The 21,979-nt window shown below is 42.4% G+C and overlaps 1 protein-coding gene and 1 pseudogene across 1 annotated transcript; one reads left to right on the top strand and one right to left on the bottom strand.

Moving 5' to 3' along the window:
• Positions 1-1,360: 1,360 nt before the first annotated feature.
• Positions 1,361-14,637, top strand: PDCD7 (programmed cell death 7). Its single transcript, XM_019748687.3, has 5 exons — positions 1,361-2,848; positions 4,886-5,024; positions 11,032-11,268; positions 11,794-11,881; positions 13,486-14,637. Exons 1-5 carry the CDS (start codon positions 1,988-1,990, stop codon positions 13,607-13,609), a joined length of 1,449 nt encoding a protein of 482 aa, XP_019604246.2. The 5' UTR covers positions 1,361-1,987; the 3' UTR covers positions 13,610-14,637.
• A 5,882-nt stretch (positions 14,638-20,519) lies between these two features.
• Positions 20,520-20,623, bottom strand: LOC141570958 (U2 spliceosomal RNA; annotated as a pseudogene).
• Positions 20,624-21,979: the final 1,356 nt, after the last annotated feature.

Raw genomic sequence — 21,979 nt, 5'->3', positions numbered from 1 at the left:
TATTGGAAATGGTGATACTTCAAATTAGGAAACGTATTCAATAAATGGTAATGACAACTGAGTACCTAGAAAATACCAAGTTATAGCCATACCTTACTTAAATTTTTTAAGAAAAACTGAAGCCTTTAAATATGTAGAGTAGTACATAATACATAGGATACAAGTAAATATTATGCAGAGTATTACAAAGAATTTCTGAGAAATATGAGAGGTCCCTTGAGAAGTTGGGTCAGGCACTGATTGGTTCTTTTTATGGTATTGAAATGGGCTCTTACCCAAGGGGTCATCCATTACTTTTGCTTTTAAAAGTAAAGATCTAATCCTGTTAAGATGAAAAGACAAGCTATCAATTGGGAGAAAATATTGGCAAGCTGCCTATTTTCTAGTATGTAGAATAAAGAACTGAAATCTCAACAGTAAAATAAATGATTAGAAATGGGCAAAAGACATGATCAGACATTTCAGTGAAGAGGATATACAGATGGCAGATAAGCATATGAAAAGATGTTCAACATAGTCATTAAGGAAGTGCAAATTAAAACCACAATGAGATATCACTACATACTTGTCAGGATGTCTAAAAAAAATAGTAAATGGCAAAAAGTTCGGAGAAACTATTAAGTAGATCACTCATTTATTGCAGGTGGGAATGTACAATGGTACAGCTGCTCTGGAAAACAATTTGGCAGTTTTTAAAAAAAAACTAAACATGCCAAGTGCCATATGACCCAGCAATTGCATTCATGGACGTTTATTCCAGAGAAACTAAGGTTTATGTTCACACGAAAACGTGTACGTATATAAATTTTTATTCATGATAGACCCAAAGTAGAAACAACTCCAAAGTGGAAATATCCTTCAACAGGTGAATGATTAAACAACGTGGTTTAATTTTATCCACACTTTTCTGCAATAAAAAGGAATGCTTTGATACAACAACCTGGATGAATCTCCAGAGGATTATGCAGAGTGAAAACAGGGAGTCCCAAAAGGTATTGTATTGAATGATTCCATTTATAGTACATTCTTGAAAGGATGGAGTTACAGAAATGGAGACCAGGTTAGTTGTTACCAGAGGTTAAAGAAGGGAGGTGGATGTGGCTATAAAACGGCAAAGGAGGGATCTTGGAAGTGATGGAAATAAGTGTTCTGTATCTTGACTGTGTCAATGTCAACATCTTGGTTGTAATGTTGTACTACAGTTTTGCAAGATATTACCATTCGGAGAAACTGGGTGGAGTATAGAGGATCTCCCTGTTTATTTCTTAAAACTATATGAATCTACAGTGATCTCAAAATAGAGTATAATTTTAAAAACCTAATCTTGTAGCACGGCCTTCCCTTCCCCTCCTGCTTAAAACCCTCCAGTGGTTTCCCGTTTGTTCTTAAAATATGAGATCTGGGACGCCATTATCTCTGTCCATCTCCCCGGATCACCAGGCTCTCTTTAGGCTGTTCCATCCACACTGGCATTCTTTTAGTTCCCCCACTAAACCTCCTCCTATCTGCTAGGGGGCTTTTGCAAACGCTGTTACCATATGAACTGTGCTAACCTCTCTTCTATTGAACTCTCACTCATCCTTCAGAGCTCAGATGAAGCCTCAAATCCTTAGGAAAACCTTCCCCAACCTCTCTGACTAAGTCAAATTCTCCTTGCCCCGTGTTTTCCTCTTTGGTAGTACTTGCTATATGTTCACCGCTACACTTTTACATTTGTTTGTATGATTACTTAATGTGCTTTCTCTACTAGACAGGTAGTTCCACGAGAGGAACTGTATCCGTTAGTCTCACTGTCCGCAAAGCAGCTATCTCCGCACCTAGAACGCTCAGTTTAAGAACAGTATAATATTAAGAATTCAAGGACTGAAAGAAGTCGGGCGCGTCACACTAGCGTCGCGCTTGGTACTATGTCACTTCCTCCCGGAAGCCACATTCTTGGGAAACCACTCAGATTCCTGTCACTTCTCAGAAACCCTCGGTGGTGGCCATGGCTCTGCCACCCTACTTCGCCCCCGGTCGCCCGGGCCCGCCGCCCCCGCAGCCGCTCCCTCCCGCTCCCTTCGGCTGCCCGCCACCGCCACTGCCCTCCCCGGCTTTCCCGCCTCCTCTTCCCCAGCGGCCCGGTCCCTTCCCAGGGGCCTCCTCCCCCTTCCTCCAGCCCCCGCTGGCTCTCCAGCCCCGGGCCCCCGGGGAAACCTCCCGCGGCGGCGGTGGCTCCTTCTACCCGGTGCCGCCACCGCCGCTACCTCCGCCGCCTCCCCAGTGCCGGCCCTTCCCGGGGATCGACGCCGGCGAGCGCCCGCGGCCACCGCCTCCAGGCCCGGGGCCGCCTTGGAGTCCGCGCTGGCCAGAGGCGCCGCCGCCGTCCGACGTACTTGGGGACGCGGTCCTGCAGCGCCTGCGCGACCGGCAGTGGCTAGAGGCGGTGTTCGGAACCTCACGGCGGGCGGCCTGCCCGGTACCCCCGCGGCGTGCCTCCGGGCCCAGCCTGGGCGAAGTGCGCGCTCGGTTGCGCGAGGCTCTACGCCTGGTACGGCGGTTGCGTGACCTGGGCGAGGCCCTGCGCGACGCCGAGGCCGACGGCGCGGCCTGGGCACTGCTGTATGCCCAGGTCGCGCCGCTGCGCGCGGAACTGGCCCAGCGACTACAGCTGCTGACCCAGGCTGCCTATGTGGGCGAGGCGCGGCGGAGACTGGAGAAGGTCCGGCGCCGCCGGCTGCGACTTCGCGAGAGGGCCCGGGAACGCGAGGCCGAGCGGGAGGCGGAGGCCGCGCGAGCGGCGGAGCGCGAGCAGGAGATTGACCGCTGGAGGGTCAAGTGCGTGCAGGAGGTGGAGGAGAAGAAGCGGGTAAGAGTCCCGGACGCGCCTTGGGAGTAGGGGTTTGGAACGTGAAGGGGCGTGAAGCTTTGCGGTGCCATTTCCCAGGGCTAAGCCTCTTTTTCCTCATCCGTAAAGTGAAAAAATAGCTTGCCCTTCCGACCTCGTATCTCCATACTCATTGCATGTTAATAATGTATAGTACACAACATAAATGCTCTAAGTGCACACTGCAAAGCCCGGTAAACACAAAGTAGGATCACACAGAGGTGTTGCAGAGATGACACATCTGTCTCCTGCTCCAACGTTCTGACTTTCTGATACTAACATTCAAGACTAACACGCGTCTGGGTCCTTGTGTCTTGTACTGCTCTAGGTGGTTTTAAGAATACAAAATACAGAGATCTTGGGGCTTGCCTCAAGGAACATGTATATATAGATAGATATAGATATAGATATAGATATAGATATAGATATAGATATAGATATAGATATAGATATAGATATAGATATAGATATACTCTAATTGGCTGATGGGGCAATAGTGATGATTTCCCCAGGATCGCTTTGCTTACAAGTTTTAAACCACACATCCCCAGGTTCAACAATGTGTTTTTGAGCGCTTATTATATAGGAGGCACTATGCTAAGGCCTTTACATACACCAGATCTTGAATCCTTGTAACAACCCTGACAGGTAGGTGGTATTTTCCCACTTTTACAGATTAGGAAATTAAGGCATGCGGAAGGTAACCTGCCAGCAATGACAATGGTTTTGTGGCAGTTTCGCTCCTTATTTGAGCCCAGGTTGTCTGATTCCAAAGCCTGTTGATCTCAAGCTCTTAAGTAGGGGCCAAGGTGAAACTGGAAATTGGTCAAATAGTTGTTTAAGACATTGTCATTACTTTTGAGTGCCTCTAGGCACTTCCCCCCCCTCCACTCTCCACTACCAGCTAGTGTTCTCCTTCCCCTGCCTCGCCCCCTCCTCCTGTCTGCAGCTGCCTTAGAGTCTGATGTAACTTCCTTCTGAAGTGGATTGATGGCAAGCTTTGTGTTCAAGCCCCCAGGAATGTCAGTGCTTTAAAGGTGAATACTTGCAGGCAAGGCCTTAATCTAAGGGAGTTTGAGTCAATTCAGACCTTTAATGAGGGTTCATTATGTACCAGGCCAGGTGCTGGGGATAGAGATGAATAGGACATAGAGCTTGTCCTTGAGGGGCTTAGAGCGCCATGGGAGATCATGTCTGTACAGCATGGTGTATGTTCGGATTTGAACTATAGGTGCTGTAGGAGGCCAGAAAAGGAATATCTAATCTGCTGGGGGAACGTGTCAGGGAAGGCTGACATGATAAAGTGACATCTGAATTGAGTCTGGAAGGAAATGTCAAAGCCAAGTGAAAGCATCAGGTGCGATTCCAGAAAGAGGGAGTAATACAAAGGAATGAAACACATGGTGTGACTGAAATGGTGGGATTATAGGCGTGGTTTGACAAATGGGAAAGAGGGCTTTAGGCAAAAGCATCCTCCCTACCACCCACAGTGAGACAGAGTCCCTTGAGTAGTGGCTTGAGGAACCAGAGGTATTTAGTCTACATGTCAACCAACTTAAGAAGAGTAGGACAGGGTCTTTAGATGTTTGAAAGGCTGGCAACAAGATCCTTGGCAGTGGAGTTTTAGGCTGTCGCTAAGAGCATTGTAGAGTCCTGGGCCTTTCCAACTCTGTTCCTTATCTTCTTTGCCAGCCTCAATCTTTGGTCTAGGTGTCTGCATTTTTGACAAGAGCCCCAACTTAACAAGGAAAGTTGGGTGCAGATGTTCCTTGGACCACACTTTGAAGAACTCTACAAAACAAAGACCAGTACCCACATGGAAGCTTCAGAGAGGATAATCCCTTGCCTGGACCAGTGTAGAGGGGAGCTGTGCATGGCCCAGGAAATTAACATGTAGATCCAGTAGAATCTCTTTTAACCCTGGGACTGTCTGATCCTCTGAGATCTCACTGCTGGACAGCTAATCTCGGCTGTAAGGTTGTTCCTAATACTAGGTCTCATGGGCTCTTTCTCCTCCAGGAGCAAGAACTCAAAGCTGCTGCCGATGGTGTCTTATCTGAAGTGAGGAAAAAACAAGCAGACACCAAAAGAATGGTGGACATTCTTCGGGCCTTGGAGAAATTGCGGAAACTCAGGAAAGAGGCTGCAGCAAGGAAAGGTAACCGTGGCTTTGCATTTCTACTTGCATTTCTTCCTCTCTTCCACTGTTCCTTTCCTTTCTTTACTGTAACATCTCCCTCTCCCCCAAATTTTTGACAGAAAATGCTTGGCACTTTATTATTTTCACCCAATACGTTAAGTGAGCTTGTCAGCTGTACCTCAGAACTTTTGAAGCAGGAAGCCTTAGAAAATGTGTAGCCCTTGCTACCACAGGTTGAAAAGAGGCAGGTGTGGGAACACACTGCATTCTCTTCCCCTTGGCCCATGATTCCCACCCCAGGAATTTCTGGTCACACTTTTCTGAGTGAGGTTGACGTGGCTGGTCAACTTTACCCATGTGCCAAAGTGGAAGCTACCGTGTCCTTACTTGATGCTTCAGAAGGTGTGGAAAATGTGGCAGTGCACCTTCAGATACACTTCAACCTAAAGCATTGATGTGAAGAAGTATAAATGGTCGGACGGGGCAGGGAGTGCCCTGCAGACTGCGTGGATGTCCTCCTGCTTACCTGCGTGTCACTTTTGGACTCAAAAGGCTCCTCTTGCCTTTAGAGGGAGCACTGGTTTTCTAGAAGTTCCCCCAGTTATGCTTTTTATTTGCCTGTCTGGACCTTTGCTCTTGCCAGTCTGTTTGTCTGGAGGGCTCTCAGTCCCATCTTTGCCGTTTTAAGCTCTCACTATCCTTCAAAACCAAATTTAGATGCGACATCCTCCACCCTTCCTTGCTGTGGGCTGAGATGACCTCATTTGCACCTGGTTTGGATCACACGCTGCCTTATTTAGTAGGTTGTAGGCCATTGACAGTCACCAGGAATATTTGAGAGTATGCAAATGAGCAAATAGCAGATGATTCCCGCTGTGTGGTTTAAAATATGAATAAAAGCTGCGATTCAGTCCCTTAATGAAGTCTTGTCAGGATGTGATTGTTCATTCAGCCAGCTCAGTGGTGAGCTTCTGCATGCCAGCCTTCAGAGTGTCTCGTTCGGATTCAGGCTTCCAAATCAGATGACCCCACAGGGCATTCCTGAGTTAGAGGAGAGTTTGCATCTACTATGTCTGCCCACGTCTCCTCCTTACGAGAATGCAAGACCTGAGGGCTACTATTTAATGCCCTCCATGAGGTGACGGTCAGCAATCTTTTGCCAAGTAAATTTACCAGCATAAGTTGTCACTGTTAGTTTTCCTCACTCTGTCCAAAAAAAGAAGGAAATTTTAGGAGGAATTATGATCTATAAAAATAAGCAGACTCTGTGGAGTTAACTGACTTGAGTGTAAAATGATTTAGTAACTAGTAACTGGTTGCATTATGTACTTGAAAAGAAAATGAGCAGCTTTCTAACTTCTCTCTTCAAGGTGTATGCACCTCCAAGTAATTGCTGAGAGGCTGGATATGTAAGCAAGGCCACATTGCAAAGTGTCTTACAGGCTGGGCTAGACTTCTCATCCATGCTTAAAGCTGAGGAGAACTATTGAAAGATTTTAAGCAGAGAATGAAATGATGACAAAGATCAGTGCTGGCAGAGCAGAGAAAGGTTTGGAGCATCTAGGAAGGAGGGAGACAGGGAGAGAGACTGATAAGGTTGTTGTAGTCTGGGCAGGGAGAGTTTGGGAGTGTGAACTAAGGGCCAGATGGTGAGTTGGAGAAAAGTAAGTGGACTTAAGAGATGTGAATAAAGGTGAGTGTGTGTGTGTGTGTGTGTGTGTGTGTGCGCGCGCGCATGCGCACATAAATAAATGACTTGGGGAACAGCATGTGGAGCTGAAGAGAAAAAATTACTTCCAGGTTCTAGCTTGATCTGCTGAGTGAGTGATGATACCCTTTTAATTCACCAGGAAGAGAGAAGGAGAAACAGGCTTGGAGTTGACGAGTTCAGTTTGGGACCTGTTGAGTTTCAGGTACCTATGGTACATCTGGATAAGAGTTCGTCAGCATATAACCAGACCTAAAGGACATCATGTGGCATGAGATGAGGGCCAAAAAGACAAAATCCTAGGGAATGTTGAAATTAAGATGAATAAAAAGGAGGCCATAAAAAAGATCAAGAGAGGTCAGAGAGATAGAAGGGAAAGGTAGACCCCCTCCCTCCTTCTAGAAAGTGGCAGATGTTCAGATTGTGCAATCTTGTGCAGGTTACTTAAACTTCTCTGTGCCTTGGTTTCCTCATCTATAAGAAAGGAGTAATGATAGTACCTACCCGTGGGGATTTGTGGTGGCTGAAGTAGTAAACCTGAGAAAAGTGCTTAAAACAGTCCTGGCACATACCGTATTTCCCTGAAAATAAGACCTAACCGGAAAATAAGGCCTAACATGATTTTTTCAGGATGCTCGTAATATACGCCCTACCCCAAAAATAAGCCCTGGTTAAGATGGTCAGCCAGACGGACACATTTAGTACACCCGTTGCAACATACAACAGACATATTGAATTACAAAATAATAATATATAATTAAATATAAATAATATTGACATTAATACCTAAATGATAATATAAATTATAATTAAGTATTTATAAATACCCAAGCGGGCACCTTTGGATGAGAAGTAAATGCCTATGTAAACAGATGAACTCGAGACTTATTACCGAATGACCAGTCAGAGTACAGACACAATGCACGAATAATGTGCACAATTGATAACGAACGGACGTGGTTGTGTCTAATATGAATCTTCATAATTCAGTACGTCGTGTGTTGTAACGGACATACTTAATGCGCTCGTGTGAAATAAACGTTTTCTGAATTTTGGTGCCTGCAATTTTTCGTTGCTTTTGTGTGGACCATCATTCTTAACTGTCATCATTTTTGTTGCCACTCCTGTCTCGTAAGTCTTCAATTAACACTTGATTTAATGGTAGACTTAAAGGGAATAATATTTTGACCCCAGACAAGATGAGTGCGAAAAGAAAGAGCTATTCCGTTGAGTACAAGAAAGGAATCGTGGAGGACTCTCAGGGCAAGAATCTTACGGCTTTCTGCAAAGAGAAGTTGGATCTCCGAATGGTCCGAAAATGGCGAGCAGAGTACAATAACCTCAGTCAACAGGTGGACGAGGGAAATGCTAAGAAGCGCAAGTGTGGATCAGGTCGGCAACCATTATTTCCTGAGCTGGAGGACATCATCTGTGAATGGATTGCTAACAGGAGAGCAAAGGCTTTAGTTGTGCGCAGGGCTGATATTCAAACATTTGCCCTTGCAATGGCACTACAGTTAGAAATATCCCCAGAAGAATTCAAAGCATCACAACACTGGCTGGATGGCTTCCTTCAACAATACCATATGAACTGTCTCTAAGAAGATTGACAACACTGTTCAAGCTGGAAGATACTGAAGTTATTAAACGTGCACTTACATTCAAGTCCTTTGTTGATGGCATCGATTTTTCTAAATACCAACTCTCAAACATGATTGCTCTGGATGAAATTGCAGTGTTTATGGGCCAAGCATCTCAAATGACAATTGATCAGAGAGGTGCCTCGTTAATCTGCATTCCTTCCACTGGTTACAAAAGTGCATGTGTTACCTGTATTTTGGCAATTCGTCTGGATGGAAAGAAAGCCCCACCTCTAATCATCACTAAGGGCAAGAAAGAGAAGGTTGAACGTGTTTCAGGCATTTATGTTCTTGAAACCGAAAAAGCCTGGTGCACACAAGCAGTTATAAGGAAGTGGGTCGATTTAATGCTGCCACTTGTTTAGCGAGGTGGCCAAAGAGGTCTGCTAGTCTGGGATTCAGCCAGCCCTCACCGCGCTAACGACATGAAGAACTTCCTTGCAGAGAGAAGAATAGATCAAATAATGGTTCCCACAGGAATGACTGGCTATCTCCAGACTCTTGATATTGCAATAAACAAGCTATTCAAGGACCATTTGCACATGGAAATCAATGACTACATTGAAAATAGAATGGAGAAAAATCAGCGTGGAAACTTTGTGAAGCCTAGCCTGCAAGGGGTCGTGACTTGGGTGAAGAATTCATGGGATAAAATCACTGACAGCTGTGTTGCCAATGCACTGCGAGCAGGCTGCGTGGACAAGAAGTAATCATTTAAGGAGAGCTCTGTTGCTGGACATGAGAGATTGGGCCCAATGGTTGTACAGGAAATGGAGTCACAAGAAATTCAAGCCAGAATTCGGGGTTTGGAGAGTTATGATGACGTTCCAGAAGAAGATGACACGATTGTGTTTGAATAAATGTAGATTTTTGTACATGAATAAATGAATAAATGTAGATTGTTGTACGTGAATATATGTAGATTGTTGTACATGAAAAAATAAGACAGCCCCTGAAAATAAGCCCTAATGCGTCTTTTGGAGCAAAAATTAATATAAGAGCCGGTCTTATTTTCGGGGAAATACGGTAGGACCCAACTTCCACTGGAATGAAAATGAAGGAGACAAGAATGGGTAGTAATGTTGATGGGTGAAATCAGGGGCAGAAAGTTAAGGGAATTCCTGCCTGGTCGCCTATCTTCTCTGGGAAATAGGTTAGATGGTTTGCTCTGAGAGTCAATAGAGAAAAAAGTAGGACTTTCAGAAAGCAGTGAAATCACTGCTGTGAGAATGAGTGAAAGCCAAGCAGAGACCCATGGGAGTATGGTTGCAGGGAGGTTGCAGGGCCCAGCTGATGTAACTGTATACTAGCAGCAGGTCACACCATCAAAATGGCTTTTCCAGGAGTACTCTGCAGCTGTCAGGAGAGCAGAGAGCACAGGCAGGGCTGTTAGGGTTTAGCTTTATGGGTGACCACAAGTTTTGGTGAGAACAAGTGGAAGAAAAGTGGTATTGGATACATTAGATTGGAAGTTTTAATGACGCTGACAGTCTCAGGGGAGAAGGAGGTAAGAATACTGGAAGGATAGAAAGTGGTAGTCAGTGAAGAGAATAATTGGACATTTGGAACAGCCTTCATGTCCAGGAGTAGGGAGTTTTAAGTAAATTACGGTACGCTGATTTGGTGAAACAGGATAGAACCCTTAAATAATTGTAAAGACAAGAAAAGAATGTCGAGAATTGATGTGGAGATGTGGAAATTACACACATACTATGTTGAACTGTGTGAAGTTGCTAATACATGGAGAAAAACAACTGGAGGATCAACATGGGTAAATAGAAATGGTTGATTATGTTACTAGGATTAGGATTTTCTTCTTCTGTGTATCCAGTAATGTTACACTGCTTCTGTAATAAATACATTTTCCTTTAAAATCCCAAGACTAACAGGACGGACCACACCCACATCACTCGGGGATGGATCACCTATTGTGGTAGTGAGAGCACAACTGCAATCCACTCAAGTAGTCATTACATTTAAAGAATTTTTCCTTACGAAATTTTATGAAAAATTTCACACGTGCACAAAAATAGAACACCTAAATAAAATACCATCATCAATTATGATGCCATTATCACACCTAACAAAATTAGTAATAAGTTTTTGACATCACCTAATAACTAGTCTAAAATCAAATTTTCCCAATTGTAGCTCTAGCTGTGTTAGCTATACTGTTAGGTGACCTCATAGCTAAATCAGGGTGACCAACCTTACCAGGTTTCCTAGGACACTGAGCTGTTAGTGCTAAAACCAGGCAAACTGAAACATTTGGTCACCTTACTCTCAGCAGCAGACTCTGTGAGGTCAGTATGGTTAGTTAAGTATATTTCTTTGTCACTATCCAAATATGCTCTGCCAGAACTCAGAGGGAAAATTGTTTATTAGCTGTGGGAGTTTCACAGTGAAGGTGTTATAAAACGTTCCTCCCTGTAGTGAGCTCACTCTCTAACTGAAGAATCAAAACCATTACAATTAAACAAAATCAAAGGTTAACTGGTGTGCTGCGGAGAGAGGAGTTAGAGGAAGTCAGGGGAGAGCCAGATGAATTGGAGACTCAAGGAGATGAAATTGAGCCTTGAAGATTGGTTAGAATCTACTTTGAGTCTGCTCCTTAGAACACAGATTTGGGGATGGGAAAAAGTTGTAACCAAAATGCCATTCGGATCTCGTTGCCCAGGGGTCTGTCCTCCAGTCTCGGCAGATGAGACTTTTGAGCATCATCTTCAGCGACTGAGAAAACTCATTAAAAAACGCTCTGAACTATATGAAGCTGAAGAGAGAGCCCTCAGAGTTATGTTAGAAGGAGAACAAGAGGAAGAGAGGAAACGAGAACTGGAAAAGAAACAGAGGAAAGAAAAAGAGAAGATTTTACTTCAGAAACGTGAAATTGAATCCAAGTTATTTGGGGATCCAGGTAAGTTCCTCTGTAACCAGTGGAGAAAAGGAAAGTACTAAATTGACAGTTCTTTTCCTCATGGATGATTTTTTTAATTTTTTTTTTTTTTTTTTTTTTTTATTGGGGAACAGTGTGTTTCCCCACGGCCCATCGGCTCCAAGTCATTGTCCTTCAATCTAGTTGTGGAGGGCGCAGCTCAGCTCCAAGTCCAGTCGCCGTTTTCAGTCTTTAGTTGTAGGGGGAGCAGCCCACCATCACATGCGGGAATTGAACCGGCAACCTTGTTGCTGAGAGCTTGCGCTCTAACCAACTGAACCATCCGGCCTCCCACCTCATGGATGATCTTAACCTAAGCTAAGAGGTGGTAGGCAACAAATGACACCTTCAGGATTTGCAATTCTAAACTACATCCCGGAAATCATGGATAAAGATGAAACACAAATTTATCATATGGTCATAATCATAGGCACAGTCACCTTGCCTTGAGAAATACACTCTAGATATGAAGTACAAAGACGTGGTATCATGCCTTTTCTTTTTCAGATGAGTTCCCACTCGCTCACCTCCTGCAGCCTTTCCGACAGTATTACCTCCAAGCGGAGCACTCCCTGCCAGCGCTCATCCAGATAAGGTCGGAGGGGCAATCTCCATGTCACCTGTATCTTTTAAGTTCCTTATGGGTTTATATAGTTTCCAAGTTTCAAGGATGCCACGTATGTCTTGTTCAGTCCTCATTAATCCTTGAGAAGTTGATGTCCCTGTTTTAAAGGGAAGAAATGAAACTCAGGTTGTGGCTTGCCCTTTTGTATTATCCCGTGCTTTAGCTGTTACATTGAGTTAAAGCATTGGCTTCCATTTCTTAGTTCTGTGCTGCTGCTAAACAGACTCTCCCTATAACTACTTGCCTGTGGAGACTGTTTAAGACCCATGCTGACTTGTGAGTTCTTACACGTCAAAGCCAAGAGAGCTAGGAACAGGCGTCTCGTCTTCATCCGCAGTTACTAATGAGCTGGGTAAACTTTGCAGCAATCTGGGTCTCACTTTCCTTACCTATAAAATGAAAATGGTGGACTAGAATGTAGGCTTTAAGCTTTAGCAGTAGTACTCTTCCCAAATGCAGTCTTTGGAGAAATCAGTTTGTAAAACAGAGTAAGTGAATGGATTCTGCAAGCATCTTAAATCTATTATTGACTGGAGGCACTTTGTTAGTTTCTAGACTCCCCAAAGCATCTAGGGGCCTAAAGGTCTTCAAAGCCTGGCTTGAAAATCACTGAACTAAGTGATCTCTGAGGTTCCTTCCGAAGCTCCAACATTGCTCGTTAGCATAACCAAGTTTATGTTCTGGGAAAAGACTATTTTTGGCTAATATGCAAGTTTTAGCTTTTAAACATAAGTACAGTCAGTTCTTGTTATTCACAGTAGCTGTGTTCTATAAAGCCACAAACACTGAATTAGAGACTACTGAACTGCTGCTCCTAAAGAAAATACAGAGTTAGGTTCCTGTGAGCCTCTGGCCACAACATTTTCAGCAACTGATCAATACATAACATTGTCTTATGTCTATTTCTTTTGTAAAGACACCTTATTTAATCTATATCATTGATTCATTAACATTGAACTCATGGTAATTTATGCCTGAACGTAGCTTATCTGACATACATATATTCTCTGTTAGGCACATCACAGCCAGCACTTCAGTACTATAATCAGGGGCCGTTATAAACAGCAAAATCGCCAGTAAAAAAGCACAAACATGTGAAACACGTACTAAATAGACTGCAAAAAGGACACTTGTTTACCGTACGAGAGCTAAAAACAAGAAGGTAGAGTGTCACTTTGTCCAGCCTCAGCTGGGAAAGTGTCTGCTGGTGACTCAGGTTTTTCACTGCTCTGTGTGTGTCAGCAAGTGACCATGAAAGAAGTACAAGTAATGATTTGGGGGTTACAAGTAAATTTTAGTGACCAGGCAAATTTATGAATATGGAATCTGCAAAGAATGAGGATTGACTGTATATTCATTATTTGTTTATAAGATAGTTCTTCGGAGTTTTTCCCCCTTTATATGTACATTCAAGAAATATAGTCTATTGTATAAGTCCTAGAAATCTAGTTCTGTAGCGGACTTACAGTACATCAGTCATTGAAAAGCTAAGTCCTGACATAGAATATTTAGTTGCTGAACATCTTGCTGGGAATAAAACAAATAAACAGTTGTTCTACAATGTTCTTATTAAGGCATGATTGGGATCGGTACCTGGTGCCATCTGACCATCCTAAAGGCAACTCCGTTCCCCGAGGATGGGTCCTTCCCCCGCTCCCCAGCAACGACATCTGGGCAACCGCCATTAAACTGCATTAGTAGAGACGCTCCAGGAGTGTGGTCCTGCCAACGTTCTTTCCAGCTGTAAATATTAGTGATGCTGCCATCTTCTTGTGCTGTAGAATAAACCACACCTTCTGAACTCTGCATGGCGTGGTCCTACCCAGAGCTACATTTTCCTTCTGTGCTCTGTCCTGGCCAGAGGTGCCTCTTGAATCAGGAGATTAATACGGTTCTTCAGAAAAGGATCTAGGTGAACTGGGGGCTGTTACCACAGGCAGTGGCCCTGGTTCCCTGAATTTGCCTCTGTTTTGAGGGGCTTGGTCCAGAGTGACCTGTTAATTTACTCAGCTTCCTTGTGTGGTGATGGGTAAGTACACTCAAGGTGTGCACTGGATAGCATTAGCAGCCCTTTCCCCAGTACTGAGTGTGAAGGCAAGCTTAGTGAAAAACCTGCTTACCCTTCCTACCCAAAAGAGCCCTCGAGCTTCCAGGAAGAAAGATCAGAAATGCTTCATCTTTGGTTCTGTGAATCCCACTTTTGGTGCATCCTGCGAGGCTGTAGGCTGCAGACTGGGCTGCCAGGAAAGCTGGTGGTGTAGTCAGGTAGCCACGTGGAGAACTTGGGAAACCTGAAGAGAACCTGTGCCCAAATTGGATTGTATTTTAATGGATGAGGCTACATATTCCCCATGTTAGAAAGATACTGATGAAAGCACCTGCTTTTTAAGTTCCTAGAGGAATAGTTGTTTAGATCCCCAAAGATAGAAGTTTATTTCCCTGTGAAAGCGGGACCTTAACCTCACTTCCTCTGTCACATTATAGGGGCCGGTGTAAGTATGGAATTTTCTTAGGAACTCAAGCTCCAAAAACATCCATGTAGTTAAAGCTGGGAAAGAGCAGATAAAAGTAGTAAAATGTATTTTTTAATATTAATTAATAAATACTCTTGTGCCTGGAGATATCAATGATAAAACATGTCAATTTTTTTTGTTGTTTTGTGTTGCCTTTTGTCATTTACTGTTATTTATATTTCCAAAAAGCTAAATAAATATTTTTATTTTTCAGTTTGAGCCTTTGCCACTAATTTGTTGCCTCCCAAATCACTACACACACTTTCATTCTGATAAAACGCATTTTTATTCCAAACTTGAAATTTATCAAATAGGCATTTGCTAAAGCAAAGTGAATGTCAAACACTAAACTTTGTCTGCAGAAGCCAACTCTGGATAAGCAGGAAAGGACACCATCAGCTTTGGAAATGACTTCATGTAGTTGGAAGCTCTTGGGTGCAAGATGTGTTATCCCTGTCCCCTTCTGTTGTTTAATGTGTATAATCTGCATTACAATTAACAAGGATGCGAGTCACACTCCTCCAAAGTATGTCGCAGCTCATATACCTTAAAATCTGATGTGATAAGCCTCACAGAACCCCACAGGCCCGCGTACCCTTTTGTTATAAATTGTTATAAATTTCTACCATTTGCTCTCTGCCGAGATGCAGGAAGAGGAGTACAATGTACATTTGGTGTCCAGGTAGCCCAGCCGCTAGGACATCTGTATTGATGAGGGAGCGAGTGTGAAGTAGGGACTGACTCAGGAAAACTCAGGCAGCACAACCCAAGAAGAAGGCATTTAATGCCAGGTGGAAAAAAACGTTCCCTCTCCTCTCAGTCGGCTTAAGCAAAGTTTTAATAAAATGAGTACTGTCTTGGTCGGTTGTTAGTTTTTGTAAGTTTTTCCTGGTTTGTTGCCTTGTGTAGTGGTGGTGGTAGCGGCCACTGGTACTTCATGGGTTTAGAAAGACTTACACTTGTGTCTTTAACGAATTATACTTAGAATACGGACCGTGTCTTACCCCACAGTCTTGTTTTTTTTCCTAATGTGGAAAATTTGAAAGGTAAAAATTGTATAATAATTTTTTCCATACACCCATCATCCAGCTTCAAGTAATTGTCAACTCATGGACAATATTGTTTCATGTGTACCCCCACCACTCTGGACTATTTTGAAGCAAATCCCAGACATATTACTTTATAAGCAAATCCCAGACATATTACTTTATAAGCAAATCCCAGACATATTACTTTATAAGTTTTTCAGTATCTAGCTCTAAAAGATATTTAAAAACTTTTAACCACAGTGCCATATCACACCTAAAAAAATAAATAACTCTTAATATAAAAAATTTAGTCAGTGTTTAAATTTCCTCATCTCATAAATGTGTGTTTTCCACTTTGTTCAAATCAAGATCTAGATGCAATTTGTGTATTGTTGTTCATTGATATGTCTGTTGTTTCTAATAATTGATAGGTCTCTCTCTGTCCTTCTGTCCTGCTAACTCCTGTACCCTCTCCCTTGTAATTTATTACTTGAAGAAATTGGGTGGTTTTTCCCCCGCCTTTTGCAAACTTCCCAGTTTGGATTTTGTTAATTGCATCCTTGTGATATAGTATGTTCCTCTGTTCCCATATTTCTTATAATTTAGTGTTTAGAGCTGTACTGTCTGATATGGTAACTATATGTGGCCACTGGGCCACTTGAAATTGAGAGTTTGAATTGCAACTGAGTTTCGAGATGTACAGTTACATATATGGCTCACATTTCTATTCAGCAGTGCTGATCCAGAGGCTTGATCACATTTAGATTGAAATTTTCTGGCAAGAATGTTTCATAAACCTGGTGTGGACTCCAGGAGGACTAACGTCCGTCCAGGCGTCTCTTGTTGTGATCTTGTAGCCATTGGTTGGTGATCAATACCTAGATTCATTCATTTGGGATTGCAAAATAGTGATAGTTTAATTCTGCCATTCTTTCCTTAACTATTAGCTGGATTACGTAGGAGGAGAAATACCCTCTCATCAACTATTTGGTTACCCTGGGGTACAATTTGTGTAGGAAAGGCAAGAGATAAATAAAGTAATTTCCTTGACTTACTAGTTTTCAAAATAATGGTTTCCTAGTGTTCTCCAAAGGTGACTAGTAAATTTTGTTTTTAAGTATCATTATGAACTCAGATGGAAACATATTTGTCTTTCAACCCATTGGTATTGTTTTCTTTATCAATTGCCTCACTTTTAGCCAGTGGGAGAGCCCTTAGCTCGGCTCATGAGATTTCACTCAATCTCAGTATTTTGCTCCAACTTTATCTTGAACGTTTCCTACCCCAGGCCTGGGAGCAGTCATTTCCCCAATGATTCCTGCCTCCTCTTCAGTGGAGAAGGTATTGCTAGGCCACAGTCTGCGTGATAGCGGTGCTCCTCGTTCTTGGTGATCATTGTTAGTTGGTTCTGCTTTTCAATCAGAACCAGGAACTACAGTTCTGTTGAGCCTCCAGCCCTGTTCTAAATCATGTCTTTTTTACACTTATGCCTAAATGGCTCTATATATTGAACATAAATGAATGAAAATAGGAAAATAAACTCATTCAAAGACTAACCAGAAATGTGTTGATTCATTATGTCCTATATGCAAAAATATTATTTATCATATTTCCCAGTACAGGAGACCCTGGACTTGGGAGAAACTCCAACTAAAGCATTTATTTTTAAGAAATTAAGTAAATACAGAGAAGAATAGAAAATGAAATAGAGATTAGTTATATGTTAAATTCTAAGAGTGTTTATCCCAAGTGGCTGTGTTTATGACGTCAGAGACTTCACTATAAGCCGACCAACTTAATCACTCTAAAACCATTCATGTTCCTGTGTCCACGTGACTTTTGTGCAAGGATGTGTATCAAGGAGCTTAGCTGGGATTATACCATCTGTTGGAGCAATTCACTCACTTCCACAAGTTTTGTCCACAGGGCAGCTATCCTGGGAATTACAAGGTAAGTACAAATTATGTCTTGTTCCATTTAAGTAAGTATAATATATACAGAAGGAATGTGAATGCTCTGAAGTATTAACTGTGATATATTTTAAGGGCTAAAGATCACATGAGGCATTTCCAACTAAATTTTTTTTTTAGTGCTTCTAACCAATAAGCTTTTCCTGTGTAATTTACTTTTGGGTGCACCCATACGTAGTTCCTGACTTGCCATATCTGGCTATCCATGAAGAATTAGTTTCCATTGCAGGTTCCATTTGTCTTTTGGAATAAACTGTGTTTTTCATAGTCTCTAAAGCAAAGATTGAAGTCTGAGGCACTTGGTATTAGAGTCCTGTGCAGAGCAGGACACACTTCTCAATTTTATTAACTCACGCTTGCCAGAATCTGGATAGCAGGATTCGAACTGTGTTCTAGGGAAATAATTTTTATTTACCGTTTGCCAGGTATGATGTTAAGTGCTGGAGACATAAAAAGAAGCAAACAGGATTCCTGCCCTCCTGGAGTTAGAGTCTAGAGTAGAAGCTTTATGATTATACAGATAATTAGAGTCAGTTATAATTGTTGTAAGTGGTCAAAGAAAAAGTGCGTAGTCACCAATTTATATTTTTCATTGTTCAAATATTTATTAAGTACCGGTTGAGGCTCAGATAATTTGCTAAGTACAAGGACTATCGCAGTGAGCAAAATGCCAAATACTTCCTAAGATAGGTTTTGAGGAAGATAAATATAATCCAAGAATCATAAAAAATGTGCTGAGTGTTTTGAAAGACAGGTATGGTTCTATAAGATTAATTAGGCCTTTTTTTTTTTTAACTGAATGTTCTGTAATGCATTGAGGTGAAATAATAGAAAATACATAGTAGGGGCAAGAATTATTATTCAGTTTACATATGTATATGCCAGGTCACAAGGTAAATGTATTTCATACTGTGGGTCACAGTAAAAAAAAAAAAATCTTGAAAGCCACTGTACTGTATGTACTAGGTAGACCTATCCAACCAAGTTTTGAAGTCAAAGCTTTTTGGAGGAAGTGATGTTTCAGCATCTCTGAAGAATGAATAGCTATTACATAGTGGGGAAGAGACAAGGAAGAAGAATGCAGCAAGTTCTGTAATAGCATGTGCAAAGGCCCTGCGTTGGGCCAAGAGATGGGAGTGAGAGCCTGGCGAGAGTCAGGTGAGAGGTGCGGGGCAGGCGCCAGACACTGCACGGCTTCGGAAGCCCTTGTCAGGAGTCTGGTTTTCATTCCGAGAGGAGCTGGGAACCATTGGAGGCTTTTAAGCAGGGGAATGGCTTACTTTGCTGCTTTGAAATGATCACTTTTGTCCCAGTGTGTGGAACAGAATAACAATAAGAGGACATAAGAGGATCCATGGACACCAGTTGCCCAAGTGAGGGATAAGAGGGCTTGGATTCCCATGATAGCAGTGGAGGGTGTATGCAATGGCTGGACTCCAGAGACTTACGAGAGAAAACTTGGCAGGGATTTGAGATGGGTGGTGGTGAGTCCCACGCTTGAGCACCTTAGACATTCCTGAGGTACAGAGTCCTGGGGGAGGAGGAACAGTTCAGGGGAGGGGAACACCAGGAGTTCACTTTGAACATGCTGAGTGTGAGGCACCCTGGAGACATTTGGAGGAGACGCAGTTGTGTTTATGAGTTTGATCTCAGAAGAGAGCTGGAGAATTTAATGTGTGAGTCATTGGCACACAGATTATTGAAGCTATAGGTAAGGATGAAAGTACAATGGAGACCTTTCAAAAAATAATACTAACGTCAGCCTGCGTTCCATGTAGACGGATAGTAACCAGTAATCCCCACCCACCCCACCCCAGGGGCTGGAGTTGGAGAGGTCCTGGATTCTGCTGTTTACTGAGGCACCACAGACGGTGTTCCAAATATCCCCACTCCCCCACCCTCACCCCAGCCCTTCAGGCCCCTTCGAAGCTTTCTCCACTGCCTCCTGAAGGGAGTCAGCACTCAGCGTCAAGTTCAGGACCTCCCAGCTCTACCCTAATCTACACGCTCAATCTTACCGCACACTGCTCCCCAGCACACACTGCGAGTGAAGCAGCTTGTCTCCACCTCGCGTTGCCCCGCCTCTGCTCCCTGGCTCAAGCTGTTCCCTCCCTGGAGTCATGCTTTCCCCCTACCTTTTCCCTGCTCACAGCCTGTACCCACCTTCCAGTCCAGGTCAAGTCTCATCTTTCCTGAAGCTTCCCAACCCCCATAAGGACCAGAATACTTCCCTTCTTCTGAAGAATAGCATCACTTAATGGTCTGTACTTCTCGTTTTGTGTTCAGAGGTGACCGTCATTTTAGAATATGTTCTAACTAGACCATGTCTTACACTGTAGCCCTGGCTATTCTCAAGAGATGTATTTCCAGAAGTCTCCAACTTAAATTACTCCAGAAGCAAGTGCAGAACTGAGTAGAGACTATTAGGCTACAGATGCTGGGTCAGAGGTGAGGGAGGAGGAGGTGACCCTGTGCCTGCTCAGTGGACATACTCGGGTCTCAATAAAACCGTGGTCCTTTCCCTTAGATCAAAATTCTACTGAGAGCTGAAAATGTGAGTGATAAATCCCAGAATGCCAAAACTGGTTAACTTTCCTGTGTTCCCTACAAGCCCCTATACCTCAAAGTTCCCTGTAAGAACAGACTGATGGGGCAGATAACATACCGATCACACTGGGACCTGTGTGATCCTGTAGCAGAGAAAGCCGCTCCCAATGTTCCGGGAACAGTCTTTTGAGTCTCATAGAAAGTAAGACACTGACAAGAATGAGCAGATAGCGGAGATGAGGGAATGAGAGGATTTCCCCATCTGTCCTCACGTGACCTTTCTACACTCAGATTACCTACTTTTCCTCATGACGCTCTCCTGTGGGCATGAGGATGAGCCCAGTGACCCCTAGCAGCAGGGCTTTGCTCCATCCTGGTAGGGATGACAGCTTGTATTAAGCTAGAGGTATCCCCTGGGAAGCCCTGATTGTTTGCAAAATGCCAGACTGCAGTCAAGAGTCTAGATTTAAATATACATGATAGGCAATCATGAGCTTGAATTCTGTGTGAATAAGTGTTGTTTTGATTTTTTAAGGTGACAGAATCTTTAATGTGGTTTAAAATACATTTAAAAAATCAAATCCCTGGATGTTGTGAATATTATTAGACTAATAGATATTACACTTGATCATAGCCAAAAGGCCCAGAAGCTAAGTGTGAATGAGTTTTTAATTCTTAGATCTCAGCTGTGGTAGGTACTGTTGACTAATATTAATTGACTTTCTCACCAACAATGCCTAAGAGTTCCTGATGGTCCACACACTCATCAACTCTTGATATTGTCAGGCTTTTGAATTTTAACTCTGTGTGCGTGTGTGTGTGTGGTGACATCTCATTGTTTTATTTTGCATTTTCCTATTGGCTGAGGTTTAAGCAACTTAACATATTTACTGGCTATTTGGATATCCTCTTTTGTGACGTGCCTAATAAAATCTCTTGCCTATTTTTGTGTTGGGTCTTTTTCTTACTGATTTGTAGAAGTTCTCTGTATATATTGGATTATGAGTCCTTTATGCTGCAAATATCTTCTCCCACTCTGTGAGATATATATATGTATATATATATATATATATATATATATATGCACATATATATACACATATATATACATATGTGTGTATATATATATATACATATATATATGTTTTATTCTCTTAATGGCATCTTTTGATGAATGGAAGTTCTTAACTTTAATGTAACCCAATTGATCATATTTTCCTTTACCATTACCGTAGTCTTTTTTGTAACCTGTTTAAGAAATGTTTACCCATTCTGACACTATGATTGTGTTCTCCAATTTTATCTTCAGGCTTTACCTTTTTGCCTTTCACACTTACTTTTTACCTTTTACATTTAGATCTACAGTCTACCTAGAATTGATTTTTCTGTATGATGTGAGGTACAGGTCAGGATTTTTTTTTCTAGGTGGCTATCCAATTGATCCAGAACCATTTACTAAAAAGGCCTTCATTTTCCTACTGCTCTGCAGGGTCATAAATCAAGGATCTATATATGTGTGTGTCTGTTTCTGGACTTTCTTTTCTGTTCTACTGGTCTCTTTGTAAGTTCTTATGTGAGTACCACACTGTCTTAATTCCTGTAACTTTAAAGTACGCCTAAGTCTTGATATCTTACAACTATATTGTTTCTTCTTCAAGATTGTCTTGGCTTTTCTTGGCTCTTTGCATTTCACATAAATTTTAGAATTAGTTTTCCAATTTACACCAAAAAACGTGATGGAATTTTGATACCTGGAATCTATAAATCAATTTAGGGAAAACTGATATCTTTAGTGAGTTTTACAATCTATGGACATGGTTTGTTGCTTGCATATAGAGATATAATTGATTTTTTTATATTAACCTTGTATCAAGGGATCTTGCTAAGTTAACTAATTCTCAGAGTTTTATTCATAGATTATTTTGGATTTTTGACATATAATTATGTCATATAGAAATAATGGTGGTTTTATTTTCTTCTCAATCCTCAAACTTTTATTTTTTCCCCCTC

Source organism: Rhinolophus sinicus, chromosome 3 (genome assembly GCF_057876585.1).
Source record: "Rhinolophus sinicus isolate RSI-liver-muscle chromosome 3, RSI-T2T, whole genome shotgun sequence".
Lineage (NCBI taxonomy): Eukaryota > Metazoa > Chordata > Mammalia > Chiroptera > Rhinolophidae > Rhinolophus > Rhinolophus sinicus.
This window is presented reverse-complemented; position numbering and strand designations above follow the sequence as displayed.

Bases quoted from the DNA above. Each gene is read 5' to 3' on its own strand.
- PDCD7 (XM_019748687.3), top strand. From the start codon at position 1,988: ATGGCTCTGCCACCCTACTTCGCCCCCGGTCGCCCGGGCCCGCCGCCC. The intron at 2,849-4,885 runs GTAAGAGTCCCG...TTTCTCCTCCAG, and splicing joins AGGTGGAGGAGAAGAAGCGG to GAGCAAGAACTCAAAGCTGC. The intron at 11,269-11,793 runs GTAAGTTCCTCT...TTTCTTTTTCAG, and splicing joins CAAGTTATTTGGGGATCCAG to ATGAGTTCCCACTCGCTCAC.